At 41.5% G+C, this 15,000-nt stretch overlaps 1 protein-coding gene across 1 annotated transcript in view; it reads left to right on the forward strand.

Moving 5' to 3' along the window:
• LOC143275235 (uncharacterized) overlaps window positions 1–15,000 on the forward strand; it is a 51,742-nt gene that overhangs the window by 21,047 nt on the left and 15,695 nt on the right. Inside the window, exons 5-11 of the mRNA XM_076579209.1 lie at window positions 81–299; window positions 4,350–4,538; window positions 8,880–9,104; window positions 10,562–10,762; window positions 11,699–11,962; window positions 12,595–12,747; window positions 14,428–14,633. Coding sequence (XP_076435324.1) covers window positions 81–299; window positions 4,350–4,538; window positions 8,880–9,104; window positions 10,562–10,762; window positions 11,699–11,962; window positions 12,595–12,747; window positions 14,428–14,633 — 1,457 coding nt within the window. The remainder of the gene's footprint in view (window positions 1–80; window positions 300–4,349; window positions 4,539–8,879; window positions 9,105–10,561; window positions 10,763–11,698; window positions 11,963–12,594; window positions 12,748–14,427; window positions 14,634–15,000) is intronic.

Genomic DNA, 15,000 nt, shown 5'->3' on the forward strand with positions numbered 1-15,000 from the left:
TGGTACTGGTACTGGTACTGATACTGATACTGATACCGGTATTGATACTGATACTGATACTGAGTTCTCTCTCCCGCCAGGCGACTACATCATAGGTCGATGCCTGGACCGTCCGGAGTGCATCCCCTGCGAAGCCAGCTGCCTGGGGCTGCCCAACGGGTACAGCGCCTACCCGGGTCACGTGCTGACACCCTACCACATCCTGTGCCGCTCGGAGCGAACCGTGGACATCCTCAACTGCTCCACGGGGCTCGTGTTCGATCCCCAGCTGAGGAGCTGCGGTCCTGAGATCAGTTTGAGTGAGTGTTTTGGATGTTATGTGTGTGTGTGTGTGTGTGTGTGTGTGTGTGTGTGTGTGTGAGGTGTTGTGTGTGTGTAGGGGTGGTGTGTGTAAGGGAGGGGGGGGGGAGAGAGAGACACACACAGAGAGAGACAGAGGGATAGACAGAGACACAGAGAGATAGAGAGATAGATATAGAGAGATACAGATAGACAGAGACAGACAGAGACACAGAAAGAAATAGATAGAGAGAGATAGACAGAGACAGAGAGACAGAGAAATAGATAGATGGATAGACAGATAGATAGATAGATAGAGAGAGAGAGACAGACAGACAGAGACAGAGAAAGAGAGAGAGAGAGAGGGGGGGGGGAGAGAAAAATAGAGTGGAGAGAAAAGAGGGTGGATGGTTGAGTGTATGTGTGCGTGCGTGCGTACGTGCCCGTGTGTGTGTGTGTGCGTGCGTGCGTGTGTGCGTGTGTAGGTGTGTTGGGGATGAGAGAGGGAAGGGAGTATGAATATTTGTGTGCATATGTGTGAGCGTGAAAAAAAAAATAGTGTGAGTGTGTTGTGGCACAAAAAATGTAGTAGAAAACAGAGAACATATCACAAAGTTTATTTTTTGGAAATTGTGCTTCCACTCGGTGTTACATTACTGTAATACGTGAAGTTGATAGTGTATTAGACGGGCGCAATAGCCGAGTGGTTGAAGCGTTGGACTTTCAATCTGAGGGTCCCGGGTTCGAATCACGGTGATGGCGCCTGGTGGGTAAAGGGTGGAGATTTTTACGATCTCCCAGGTCAACATATGTGCAGACCTGCTAGTGCCTGAACCCCCTTCGTGTGTATATGCAAGCAGAAGATCAAATACGCACGTTAAAGATCCTGTAATCCATGTCAGCGTTTGGTGGGTTATGGAAACAAGAACATACCCAGCATGCACACCCCCGAAAACGGAGTCTGGCTGCCTACATGGCGGGGTAAAAACGGTCATACACGTAATAGCCCACTCGTGTGCATACGAGTGAACGCAGAAGAAGAAGAAGAAGGATAGTGTATTAGATGAACTGAACTTGAAACCACGTCACCGTAATGTAAGGACGTCAAAGTCTACGTCATTATAACGTGTGTATTTCAAAGTGTGTTGGAATGACGTCGTCACTGTAATGTGCGGACTAGAAAGGAATGTGCACTGGAGGAAATGAATCCAGAAATTTCGTCACTGTAATGTGTGCACTGTTGTGTGTAACTGCGGAGCTGAACATTGGGAACTACGCCATTGTGATTTGCGGACTTTCGAGGGTGTTGTATGAACTGAACCTTGGAACTACGTCACTGCAATGTGTGGACTTCAGAATATGATGGAAGTACGTCACTGTAATATTTGGACTTCAGAGAGTTTCTGGAAGTACTTCACTGCAATGTGTGGATTGCAACTACGCCACTATAATGTTTGGACTTCTTGGTGTGCTTTTTAAAACTACGTCACTGCAATGTGTGGACTTCAGAATATGCTGGAACTACGTCACTGTAATGAGTGGATTCAAAGTACGTTGGAACTACGTCATTGTAATGTGCGGACTTCAGAGTGTTTTGAAGAGTACGGCACTGCAATGTGCGGAATATTGTAACGTATTGTATTGTATGTTGAAAGTACGTCACTGTAAAGGTTGGACATCAGATAATGGTGGGACTACATCACCATAAAATACGTACTTAGAGTATTTTTGCAAGTACGTCAATGTAATGTGTGGACTTCAGAGTATTTTTGGAATTACGTCACTGTAATATTTGAACTTCAGAGTGTTGGAAGTACGTCACTGTATTGTGATGACTTCAGAATGTATTAGGAAGTACGTCATTGTAATGTGTGGACTTCTGAGTATTTTTTAATTACGTCACTGTTGCAAAGTGTTTTTGAAACTATGTCACTGTAATGTGAGGACTTCAGAGTATGTTGGAATTACGTCACTGTAATGTGTGGACACCAGAGTATGTTGGAACGACGTCATTGTAATGTGCGGACTTCAGAGGGTTTTTGGAACTATGTCACTGTAATGTGAGGACTCAAGAGTGTTTTTTAATTACGTCACTGTAATGTTTGGACATCAGAGTGTGTTGGAACTACGTCACTGTAATGTCAGGACCTCGGAGTGTTTTTGAAATTACGTTACTCTAAAGTGTGGACTTCAGAGTGTTTCGGGGAGTACGTCACTGTAATGTGCGGAGTTCATAATATGTTGGAACTACGTCACTGTAATGTGAGGATTCCAGAGCGTGTTGAAACTTCGTCACTGTAATGTGTGTACTTCAGTGGGCATTGAAGCTCAGTCTCGGATCTTTCGTCACTGTAATGTATGGACTTACAACATCGGAAATTTCTCGATATCATCATATTCATTACAGCCATTTCATTGTCTTCGTTTTGTTTAATGAATGAAAATACTACAACATATTACTGAATAACTATTGCCACTATGATAATGATGACAACGACAACAACGATGATGATGATGATGACGATGACGACGATGACGATGATAACGATGATGATGTAGGTGATGATGTAACCATCTGAGAACAGCATGGGTTCCTGATTCAAGTTTTAGTCTCTCCATCTCTCTCCCTCTCTCTCCCTCTCCCTCTCTGTCTTCCTCTCTCCCTCTCTCTCTCTCTCTCTCTTTCTCTCTCACCCTCTCTCTCTCCCCCCTCTCTCTCTCACCCCTCTCTCTCTCTTCTCTCTCTCTCCCTCTCTCTCTCTCACACCCCTCTCTCTCTCACCCCTCTCTCTCCCTCTCTCTCTCTACCACCCTCTCTCTCTCTCTTTTGTTTTTTGTTGTTGTTGTTGTTGTTTTGTTGTTGTTTTTTTGTTTTGTTTTGCTTTACACAAGAATTTAAAGAGTATTTTCAAAAAGTGAAGTACAGAATCATAGGAGAACTTCTTAATTCTCGACAAAATTGCTTCTGAAAACATATGATTATTCTGAACGGCCTCTCACGCTCTGTAGCCCTGTAGGAAGCCGTTTTTTGTTTCCTTATTTTTCTTCTGTGTTTTTTTTTTTTTTTTTTTTTCATTCAAGTTATGAATAGCTAAACCCACCTTCTGCAAACTTTGCGCTTGTGTTTTGTTTTTTCTTCTGATATTACTCTGTCTTTCCCTCCATGGAGTGGAGTGATGGCCTAGAGGTAACGCGTCCGCCTAGGAAGCGTGGGAATCTGAGCGCGTTGGTTCGAATCACGGCTCAGCAGCCGATATTTTCTCCCCCTCCACTAGATCTTGAGTGGTGGTCTGGAGGCTAGTCATTCGGATGAAACGATAAACCGAGGTCCCGTGTGCTAGCATGCATTTAGCGCACGTAAAAGAACCCACGGCAACAAAAGGGTTGTTCCTGGCAAAATTCTGTGGAAAAATCCACTTCGATAGGAAAAACAAATTAAACTGCACGCAGGTAAAAAATAGAAAAAAAAAGGGTGGCGCTGTAGTGTAGCGACGCGCTCTCCTTGGGCCGAATTTCACACAGAGAAATCTGTTGTGACAGAAAGAAATGCAAATACAAATATATTTTCCATATCCTTAATTATTTTGGAATCTAGAGTTTTCTTTTTCTTTTTTTTTTTTTTTAAGTTTCAAAAAATATTTCATTCATTCGTTTCTTTCTTTTTCTTTATTATTATTATTATTTTTTTTTTTTTTTTTACAATGCGCAAAAACGTAATACTAAACAATACAAATACAATACATCACAATAAATTAATGCACAGATAAAAAATAAAGATCTGTAATAAGACTTTTTTTTTTTAACAATGCGCAAAAACTTAATACTAAGTAATACAGATACAACACATCACAATAAATTAATGCATAGATTAAAAAAAAAAAATAAAAAAGAAGAAGAAGAAAGATCTGTAATAAGACATTGGACATAATATCCAAGGGTATTCGATATACATGTTGCATACTCTGCAACCCTTTCCTCCTCACCCCCCCCCCCCACCCCCACCCCCCCACCTACCTACCCCCATACCCCCCAACCCACCCTCTCTCTCTCTCTCTCTCTTTGTTCAACAGGAACCCTAGACCTCTACTGTAGTGAGAACCCTACAGGTAAACTCGCCCACCCGAGCGAGTGCAGCCTGTTGTACGACTGTCAGCAGTTGACGGTGAAGCCCAACTTCCCCAAGTACGTCTCCGAGTGCAAGTACCCGTACCTGGTGGACCCGGAAACGATGGAGTGCAAGCCTCACGACCAGGTGTCTTGTGGGTCACGGCGGGAGCCTATCTCACCGTGTAGGTGTTCTGCAAGTTTGTTGTTGGTTTGTTGTTTGTTGTTGTTGTTGTTGTTTTTATAGCCTATTTCACCCTGTGGGTGTTGTTGGTTTGTTGTGTTGTTTGTTGTTGTTGTTTGTTGTTGTTGTTTGTGTTGTTGTTGTTGTTGTGTTTATAGCCTTTCTCAACCTGTGGGTGTTCTGGAAGTGTGTTGGTTTGTTGTTGTTGTTGTTGTTGTTATAGCCTACTTCACCATGTGGGTGTTCTGGGGTTGTGTTTTGTTGCTGTTGTGGAGGAAGGTGGCAGAATGGTTAAGACGCTCAGCTGCCAATACAGAGAGTCCGTGAGGGTGTGGGTTCGAATCCCGCTCTCGCCCTTTCTCCTAAGTTTGACTGGAAAATCAAACTGAGCGTCTAGTCTTTCGGATGAGACGATAAACCGAGGTCCCGTGTGCAGCACGCACTTGGCGCACTGAAAAAGAACCCATGGCAACGAGAGTGTTGTCCTCTGGCGAAATTACGTAAAATGAAATCCACTTTCATAGGTACACAAATATGTAAGCATGCACTCAAGGCCTGACTAAGCGCGTTGGGTTATGCTGCTGGTCAGGCATCTGCTCAACAGATGTGGTGTAGCGTGTATGGATTTGTCCGAACGCAGTGACGCCTCCTTGAGAAAGTGAAACTGAAACTGAAACTGTTGTTGTTGCTGTTGTTGTTGTTATAGCCTATTTCACCCCGTGGGTGTTCTGCAAGTTTGTTGGTTTGTTGTTTGTGTTGTTGTTGTTGTAGCCTATTAATCGCCATGTGGGTGTTCTGGGGTTGTTGGTTTGTTGTTTGTTGTTGTTGTTGTTTTTATAGCCTATTTCACCCTGTGGGTGTTCTGCAAGTTTGTTGTGTTGTTGTTGTTGTTTGTGTTGTTCTTGTTGTTGTTGTTGTTGTCATAGCCTATCTCACCCTGTGGGTGTTCTGCAAGTTTGTTGTGTTGTTGTTGTTGTTCGTGTTGTTCTTGTTGTTCTTGTTGTTGTTGTTGTTTCATAGCCTATCTCACCCTGTGGGTGTTCTGCAAGTTTGTTGTGTTGTTGTTGTTGTTTGTGTTGTTGTTGTTGTTTGTGTTGTTGTTGTTGTTGTTGTTGTAGCCTATTAATCGCCATGTGGGTGTTCTGAGGTTGTTGGTTTGTTGTTTGTTGTTGTTGTTGTTGTTTTTATAGCCCATTTCACCCTGTGGGTGTTCTGCAAGTTTGTTGTGTTGTTGTTGTTGTTTGTGTTGTTCTTGTTGTTGTTGTTTCATAGCCTATCTCACCCTGTGGGTGTTCGGCAAGTTTGTTGGTTTGTTGTTGTTGTTGTTGTTGTTGTTGTTGTTATAGCCTATTTCGCCATGTGGGTGTTCTGGGGTTGTTGGTTTGTTGTTGTTGTTGTTGTTTTTTATAGCCTATTTCACCCTGTGGGTGTTCTGCAAGTTTGTTGGTTTGTTGTTTGTGTTGTTGTTGTTGTTGTTTGTGTTGTTCTTGTTGTTGTTGTTGTTGTTATAGCCTATCTCAACCTGTGGGTGTTCTGCAAGTTTGTTGGTTTGTTGTTTGTGTTGTTGTTGTTGTTGTTGTTGTTGTTGTTATAGCCTACTTCACCATGTGGGTATTCTGGGGTTGTTGTTGTTGTTGTTGTTGATGTTGTTGTTATAGCCTATTTCACCCCGTGGGTGTTCTGCAAGTTTGTTGGTTTGTTTTGTTTGTGTTGTTGTTGTTGTTGTTGTTGTTGTTGTTGTAGCCTATTTCGCCATGTGGGTGTTCTGGGGTTGTTGGTTTGTTGTTTGTTGTTGTTGTTGTTTTTATAGCCTATTTCACCCTGTGGGTGTTCGGCAAGTTTGTTGTGTTGTTGTTGTTGTTGTTTGTGTTGTGTTTATAGCCTTTCTCAACCTGTGGGTGTTCTGGAAGTTTGTTGGTTTGTTGTTTGTGTTGTTGTTGTTGTTGTTTGTGTTGTTGTTGTTGTTGTTGTTGTTGTTGTTGTTTGTGTTGTTGTTGTTGTTGTTTGTGTTGTTGTTGTTGTTGTTGTTGTTGTTGTTGTTGTTGTTGTCATAGCCTTTTTCACCCTGTGGGTGTTCTGCAAGTTTGTTGGTTTGTTGTTGTTGTTGTTGTTGTTGTTGTTATAGCCTACTTCACCATGTGGGTGTTCTGGGGTTGTTGTTTGTTGCTGTTTGTGTTGTTGTTTGTTGTTGTTGTTGTTGTTGTTATAGCCTATTTCGCCATGTGGGTGTTCTGGGGTTGTTGGTTTGTTGTTGTTGCTTGTTTGTTGTTGTTATAGCATATTTCACCCTGTAGGTGTTTTGGAAGTTTGTTTGTTTGTTTGTTGTTTGTTGTTGTCGTCATTCTTCTTCTTCTTCTGAGTATCATCATCATCATCATCATCATCATCATTACCAGGAGCAGCAGCAGCAGCAGCAGCAGCAGCAGTAGTAGTAGTACTAGCATTATCATTATGACCATAATTATCATCATCATTATTCATCATCATCACCATCACCATCATCATCAGTATCATTATTACTATCACTATTGTTTTGTTGTTGTTGTTGTTATTGCTGTTGTTATTATCATTATCATCGTTTTGCACTCGGAATCACCCATATTATTATTATTGTTGTTGTTGTTGGCTGTCGTCAACAATACTTGCACACATTTATTATTTGTTATTAATCTATTTTTTTCAGGCGACAACGTGGTTTACAAATGTACGTCTGCCATCACCGTCGTCAACAATAGTTGCACTCACCTTCATATCATTTTTTTAAAAATTAATTTATTTTCTTTAGGCGACTACTTGGTTATAAGTGTTCGCCTATCATCACCATCGGCAACAATAATTACACTCACCTTTGTATCAAAAAAAAAAAAAAAAATCTTCATGTGACTACTCGAGTTATATGTACACGTCTACCATCACCACCGTCAACAATGATTACTCACATTTATTGTTTGTTATTCATTAATTTTTTCTTTAGGCGATTACCTGGGTCACAAGTATACGTCTACCATTACCGTCGTGAAGAATAATTGCATTCACCTCTGCAATTTAAAAAAAAAAAGAATTTATTCTATTTACGCGACTACGCGGGTTACAAGTAGATTTCTGCCATCACTGTTGTCAACAATAATTGCACTAAACTTTATTCTCAAATCATCATCAATATAAACAAAACAGTCTCAACGTCTGTGGCCTTTCATGCCCTGCTCTCATGGTGACCTCAGTTTCGATACCCCTCCACTTCCGTGCTTGGGGTGAGTCCTGTCAATGTCTTCAGTGTCTTAAGTACGTTAAATCAGAACAGGCACCACTGAACACCACCGAAGTGACTCAGCAGCAGTGCAGGATCTCCTCTGGTGTGTGGCCTCCTGGCGACCTAACATTGATGGTTCCCTGGGGACTGCCGACGCTGGAACTGTGACGGACGAACCCGGGTGTGGCCGTGTATGGGGGAATCTAAATGAGCGGCGTGGGAGTAATGTCACTGAAACGGTGCAGATGATGGGGCAGCAAAAAAACAACCCCCCCTATGCCCCCCCCACCCCCACCCCCGACCCCCCACTTTATTCTTATTTATTGATTTATTTTTCTCTAGGCGACTACTTGCGTTACAAGTACACATCTACCATCATTGTCGTCAACAATAATTACACTCACATTTATTTTTTATTTTTTTCCCGGCGGCTACTTAGCTTACAAGTGTTCGTCTAAAATCATCGTCGTCAAAAATAAATGCACTCACCTTTATCTACATTTTTTTCAGTTTATTTTCATAAGGCGACTACTTGGGTTACAATAATTGTACGTCTACCATCACTGCCGTCAACAATAATTGCGCTCACCTTAATATTCATTATTTATTTATTTATTTATTTTCTTGAGGCGACTACTTGGGTTACAAGTGTACCTCAACCATCACCATCATCCACAATAATTGCACTCACTTTTATATTTTCTGATAAACTATTTGCTTTAGGCAACAACTTGGGTTACAAGTGTACGTCTAAAATCAACATCATTAACAATGATTGCACTCACATTTATAATTTTTTATTAATTTATTTTATTTAAACGACTACTTGGGTTATAAATAATATACGTCTACCGTCACTGTTGCACTCACCTTTATATGTTTTGTTAATTGATTCATTTCCATTAGGAGACTACTATAGATAGATAGATAGATATGGACATTTCCAAATTCATATTCTTTAGGCGACTACTTGGGTTACAAGTGTGCGCCTGTCATCACTATCGTCAATAGTAATTGCACTCACATTTACATTATCATTTCTTATTAATTTATTTTCTATAGGCGACTACTTGGGTTACAAGTGTACGTCAACCAACTGCCAGAAATGTGAACTGGTGATGCCAAGCTGTTACGGGAAGCTGAACGGTTACTTCCCCGTCATCAATCAGGAAATGACGTCATCCTTCATGGAATGCCGGGACCAGCGCGTGGTCAAGTTAGACGCCTGCACAGGTGGGCTGATTTTCGACATCACGCACCGGAAGTGCGTGTCGGAAGTCAGTCGAGGTGGGTTGGATTTTGTTTGGGGGTTTGGGAAGGGAAGAGGCTGGAGTTTTTACTCTGTCCGTCGCTGTTAATCTCTCTGTCTCTCTCTTTCTCTCTCTGTCTCTGTCTCTCTCTGTCTCTCTCTCATACTCTACTGTACTCTAGTGTACTGTTATCATATGCGATACCATACTTTTCGGCTATGCGGTATCATTCTCTACTCTACTCTGATACAATGCTATCAGGTATCGTTTTCTGCTCTACTCTACTCTGATACAATACTATCAGATATCGTTCTCTACTCTACTCTGATACAATACTATCAGATATCGTTCTCTACTCTACTCTACTCTGCTACAATACTATCAGGTATCGTTCTCTGCTCTCTTCTACTCTGATACAATACTATCAGATATCGTTATCTACTCTACTCTACTCTGATACAATACTATCAGGTATCGTTCTCTACTCTACTCTGATACAATACTATCAGCTATCGTTCTCTACTCTGCTCTACTCTACTATACTCTGATACAATACTATCAGGTATCGTTCTCTACTCTACTCTACTCTGATACAATACTATCAGGTATCATTCTCTACTGTACTCTACTCTGATACAATACTATCAGGTATCGTTCTCTGCTCTACTCTACTCTGATGCAATACTATCAGCTATCGTTCTCTACTCTACTCTGATACAATACTATCAGCTATCGTTCTCTACTCTACTCTCTTCTACTCTACTCTGATACAATACTATCAGGTATCGTTCTCTACTCTACTCTGATACAATACTATCAGCTATCGTTCTCTACTCTACTCTACTCTGATACAGTACTATCAGCTATCGTTCTCTTATCTTCTCTACTCTGATACAATACTATCAGGTATCGTTATCTGGTCTACTCTACTCTGATACAATACTATCAGCTATTCTGGTCCACGGCTATTATAGTAGGCTCTACCTTCGGCTACGCCACTCTACACTTAATTAAATCACCCTTAGCCCTTCTCTTATCTACTCAACTTTACTGTTATATATGCTATATTACACCATTGTCTACACTACACTACACGACACTACACTACACTATGCAATGCTACGCAACACAACAATACGCTATCCTACAATACAATACAATACAATACATCTTTATTCATTCATTTGGAAATTGAATTAGATACACACTATCCTATGCAATGCTATGCAACACTACGCAACGCTGTGCTATGCAGTGCTACGCAACACTACGCTGTACCATACCATACCATACCATACCATACCATACCATACCATACTATACTATACTATACTATACTATACTATACTATACTATACTATACTGCAGAGTCCCTGTTCAAGTTCTGCACGACTTATCTGACGGGGCGCTTTACTATACTATACTATACTATACTATACTATACTATACTATACTATACTATACTATACTATACTATACTATACTATACTGCAGAATCCCTGTTCAAGTTCTGCACGACTTATCTGACGGGGCGCGTTCAGATCCCGACGAACTGCGCGCAGTACTACGACTGCACGAAGAACTTGACCGACGTTCAGGAGTGCCGCTACCCTATGCTGTACGACGTTGGCTCTCAGGAGTGCAAGGACTACCCCACGGTGCAGTGCAACAACCGGCCCCTGTTTTTGGACCCCTGTGAGTTTGTATACCTGGAGGATTTATTTTTCATATTTCTTTTACATATTAAAAAAAAAATATACATATATCTATTTATTTTACTATTTATTTGTTTACTGCTCATTTGCTTGTTTGTCTGCTTATTTGTTAATGTATTTGTTGTGCAAAGGACTACCTCACGGTGCAGTGCCACCACTGCTCCCTACCTCTGGACCCCTGTGAATTTGTATGCCTGGAGAATATTTTCATCATAGATATTTCTGTTTTGTTTGCTTGTTCGTTTGTTTGTTTACTTTTTATTGTTTGTATATATATATATATATATATATATATATATATATATATATATATATATATATATATATATATAGAGAGAGAGAGAGAGAGAGAGAGAGAGAGAGAGATACAATCATTTATTGTACAAGGACACCCCACGGTGCAGTGCAACAACCGGCCCCTCTTTTTGGACCCCTGTGAGTTTGTATACCCGGGTGAATTTTGAAATGTGTAGTGTGTGTGTGCGCGCGCACACACACACAGACGCGCACACACACAAATCTCTCTCTCTCTCTCTCTCTCTCTCTCTCTCTATCTATCTATCTATCTATATATATATATATATATATATATATATATATATATATATATATATAATTTCCAAATGATTGATTGGTTGTGATTATCAAGTTCATTCATTCATTCATTCATTCATTCATTTATTTACTCCTTTATCTATTTATTTATCTATCTAATTATTCATTGGCTGCCACAGTTGACAGCTATACATATATATATATATATATATATATATATATATATATATATATATATATATATATAATATATGTGTGTGTGTGATTTTTTTTCTTGGGGGGGGGGATTGATTGATTATTTACCATTTATTTATTTATTTTACCTATTCATTTATCTATCTATCTATTGGTCTCCCAACAGGTGACAGTTACACCTTTTGCCCCGTGGCTCCCTGCCCCTATTGCCCTACCGCCTTCCCGACCTGTGAGAGGCGAAACGGGGACACCGGCGGGTTCAGGTTCGACAACACTCTCTTCTATCGCTGCGTGGACGGTCGGATGATTCTGGGTCGGTGCTCCACCAAGTTTGACCCCCGGACAAAACTGTGCCTCGGACAAGTGGTGACCACCACGACGACTACCACCACAACGACGACAATCGCTGTTACGACCACACCTGGAGCGGGTAAGATGCTAGGATGTGAAGGGGGGCGGGTGTGGGAGGGGTGTAGAAAGGAGGTGTGGTGTATATTTGCATTTGTATCTGTATTTCTTTTTATCACAACAAATTTCTCTGTGTGAAATTCGGGCTGCTCTACCCAGAAAGAGCGCGTCGCTACTCTACAGCGCCACACATTTTTTGGGGGCATTTTTTCCTGCGTGCAGTTTTATCTGTGTTTTTTTTCCTACCGAAGTGGATTTTTTCTACAGAATTTTGCCAGGGACAACCCTTTTGTTGCCGTGGGTTCTTTTACGTGCGCTAAGTGCATGCTGCACACGGGACCTCGGATTATCGTCTCATCCGAATGACTAGCGTCCAGACCACCACTCAAGGTCGAGTGGAGGGGGAGAAAATATCCGCGGCTGTGCCATAATTCGAACCAGCGCGCTCAGATTCTCTCGCCTTCCTAGGCGGACGCGTATTAAATGATGACGCTGGTGACGAAGATGCCGAGAAAAACACGATGAAGACAGTAGCGACTACAGCTATGATGATGACAAAGATGATGATGATGATGATGATGGTGATGATAATGACGATGAATGATCTCTTTTTTTTTTCTTTTTTTTTTTTTTTAAAAATTTACCTGGCTTCAGTTACCACATCAGAGATCACCACCACCACCCTCACCACCACCACCACCCCCATCACCACCACCACAGCCATCACCACCACCACCACCACCACGCCCACGACAACAACGAAAAAGACAACGACCACCACACTGAGTACGACCACACCTCCTCTTGGTAAGTTGTTGTTGTTGTTGTTGCTTTAGTTGTTTTTGTTGTTGTGGTGGTGGTGGTGGTCGTTGTTGCTTTGATTGTTGCTGTTGTTGTTGTGGTGGTGGTGGTCGTTGTTGCTTTAATTATTGTTGCTGTGGTCGTTGTTGCTTTAATTATTGTTGCTGTGGTCGTTGCTGCTTTAATTATTGTTGCCATGGTCGTTGTTGCTTTAATTATTGTTGATATGGTCGTTGTTGCTTTAATTATTGTTGCTATGGTCGTTGTTGCTTTGATTATTGTTGCTATGGTCATTGTTGCTTTGATTACTGTTGCTCTGGTCGTTGTTGCTTTGATTACTGTTGCTCTGGTCGTTGTTGCTTTGATTACTGTTGCTCTGGTCGTTGTTGCTTCAATTGTTGTTGTTCTTGCTGTGGTGGTGGTCGTTGTTGCTTTAATTATTGTTGTTGTGGTCGTTGTTGCTTTAATTATTGTTGCTGTGGTCGTTGTTGCTTCAATTGTTGTTGTTGTGGTGGTGGTGGTGGTCGTTGTTGCTTTGATTGTTGCTGTGGTCGTTGTTGCTTTGATTGTTGCTGTGGTCGTTGTTTTGCTTTAACTGTTGTTGCTGTGGTGGTGGTCGTTGTTGCTTTGATTGTTGCTGTGGTCGTTGTTGCTTTCATTATTGTTGCTGTGGTCGTTGTTGCTTTAACTGTTGTCGTTGTTGTGGTGGTGGTGGTGGTCGCTGTTGCTTCAATTGTTGTTGTTGTTGTTGTCGTCGTCGTTGTTGTTGTTATTCATGTGGTCGTTGTTGCTAAAATTATTCTTGTTCTTGTAGTAATCGTTGTTGTTGCTTTGTTGTTGTTGTTGTTGTTGCAGCAGCTGTACTAGTAGTAGTAGTAGTAGTAGTAGTAGTAGTTGCTGCTGCTACTGTTGTTGCTGTTGTTGTTGTCTTCGTTGTTGTTTTTGGTGTTGCTGTAGATGTTGTTACTACGGTTGTTATCGGTGTTATGATTTTAAATGTTATGTTTGATACCAAATTGTCTACATGCCAACATATTATGTTGTTGTTGTTTGTTTTTCCCTGAGCAGATGGTTGAAACAAAATTTTGATCGACTCGACTTCATGAACTTGACAGGAGACAACGTTAACGAGAGAGTATCACACACACACACAGACACAGACACACACACACACACACACACACACACACACACACACACACACACACACACACACACAGAGTTTCTCTTCTCTTCATTGTGTCGCACTTTTTTTTTTCTAATTCTTCAAATTGCAGCTCTCTCTCTCTCTATCACACACACACACACACACACACACACACACACACACACACACACACCACTCTCTCTTGATCTCCACCCTCTCTTTCTCCCTCAACCCCTCCCCCCCATCCCCCCCCCCCACTCCTCCCGTTAAATTATTATCTCTGTGTCTGTCTGCACAGTAGTTTATTCTGTCCGCTCTCTCTCTCTCTCTACGTCTCTGCCTCTGTCTCTCTCTGTCTCTCTCTCTCTCTGTGTGTCTCTCTCTTTCTCTGTCTGTCTGTCTCTCTTTCTTTCTCTCTATCTCTCTCTTTATCCCCCCCCTCTCTCTCTGTGTCTTTCCCTCTCTCTCTTTCTCCTTTCACTCCCCCCCCCCCCCGCTCCCCCAAACTCTCTCTTTCTCATTTCTCTGTCTCAAAACAGACATCAACGCGACCTGTCGGAAAGACCCAGGGTTTGTCGCGCCCAAGAAAGACAACTGCGCGCAGTTTTACAACTGCTCCAACCCGATTAGTCCCCTTGGCGCGTACGTGTCGGAGTGCGCGGTTGGTCAGTTGTTCGACATGTCACTGGGAAGATGCTTACCGCGCCACCTGGTGATGTGTATAAAGCGACCCCCTCCACTGCAAGTATGTAAGTACGGTAACTCTTATGACGATGACGTAATAGACTGTGGATTTTGGGGTTCATTTTCAGAGCTTAGAAATTAGAATGTTTTATTGTGTGAATGATTGATAAAACTTCTTTGGTTGAATTTTATGTGCAATATAGTGTGAATTCCCTTTTTTTTCTGTAGTTGAATTAGAGTGTGATTGTGGAAGTGGTCAACTGCATTAGTCAAATTAGAATGTGCGGTATTGAACTGTGGTTAGTTTGTTCTTTTGACTTGTAATGTTTCCCAGCGAATGTTTGTGTATTTTGAATAAGAGTCACTGTAAAATGGTGATCATGATTCATTTTTTACTTGTAATCTTTGATTTCTTTAATGTCTTTGTA

The sequence above is a fragment of the Babylonia areolata genome, chromosome 30 (genome assembly GCF_041734735.1).
Source record: "Babylonia areolata isolate BAREFJ2019XMU chromosome 30, ASM4173473v1, whole genome shotgun sequence".
Lineage (NCBI taxonomy): Eukaryota > Metazoa > Mollusca > Gastropoda > Neogastropoda > Buccinidae > Babylonia > Babylonia areolata.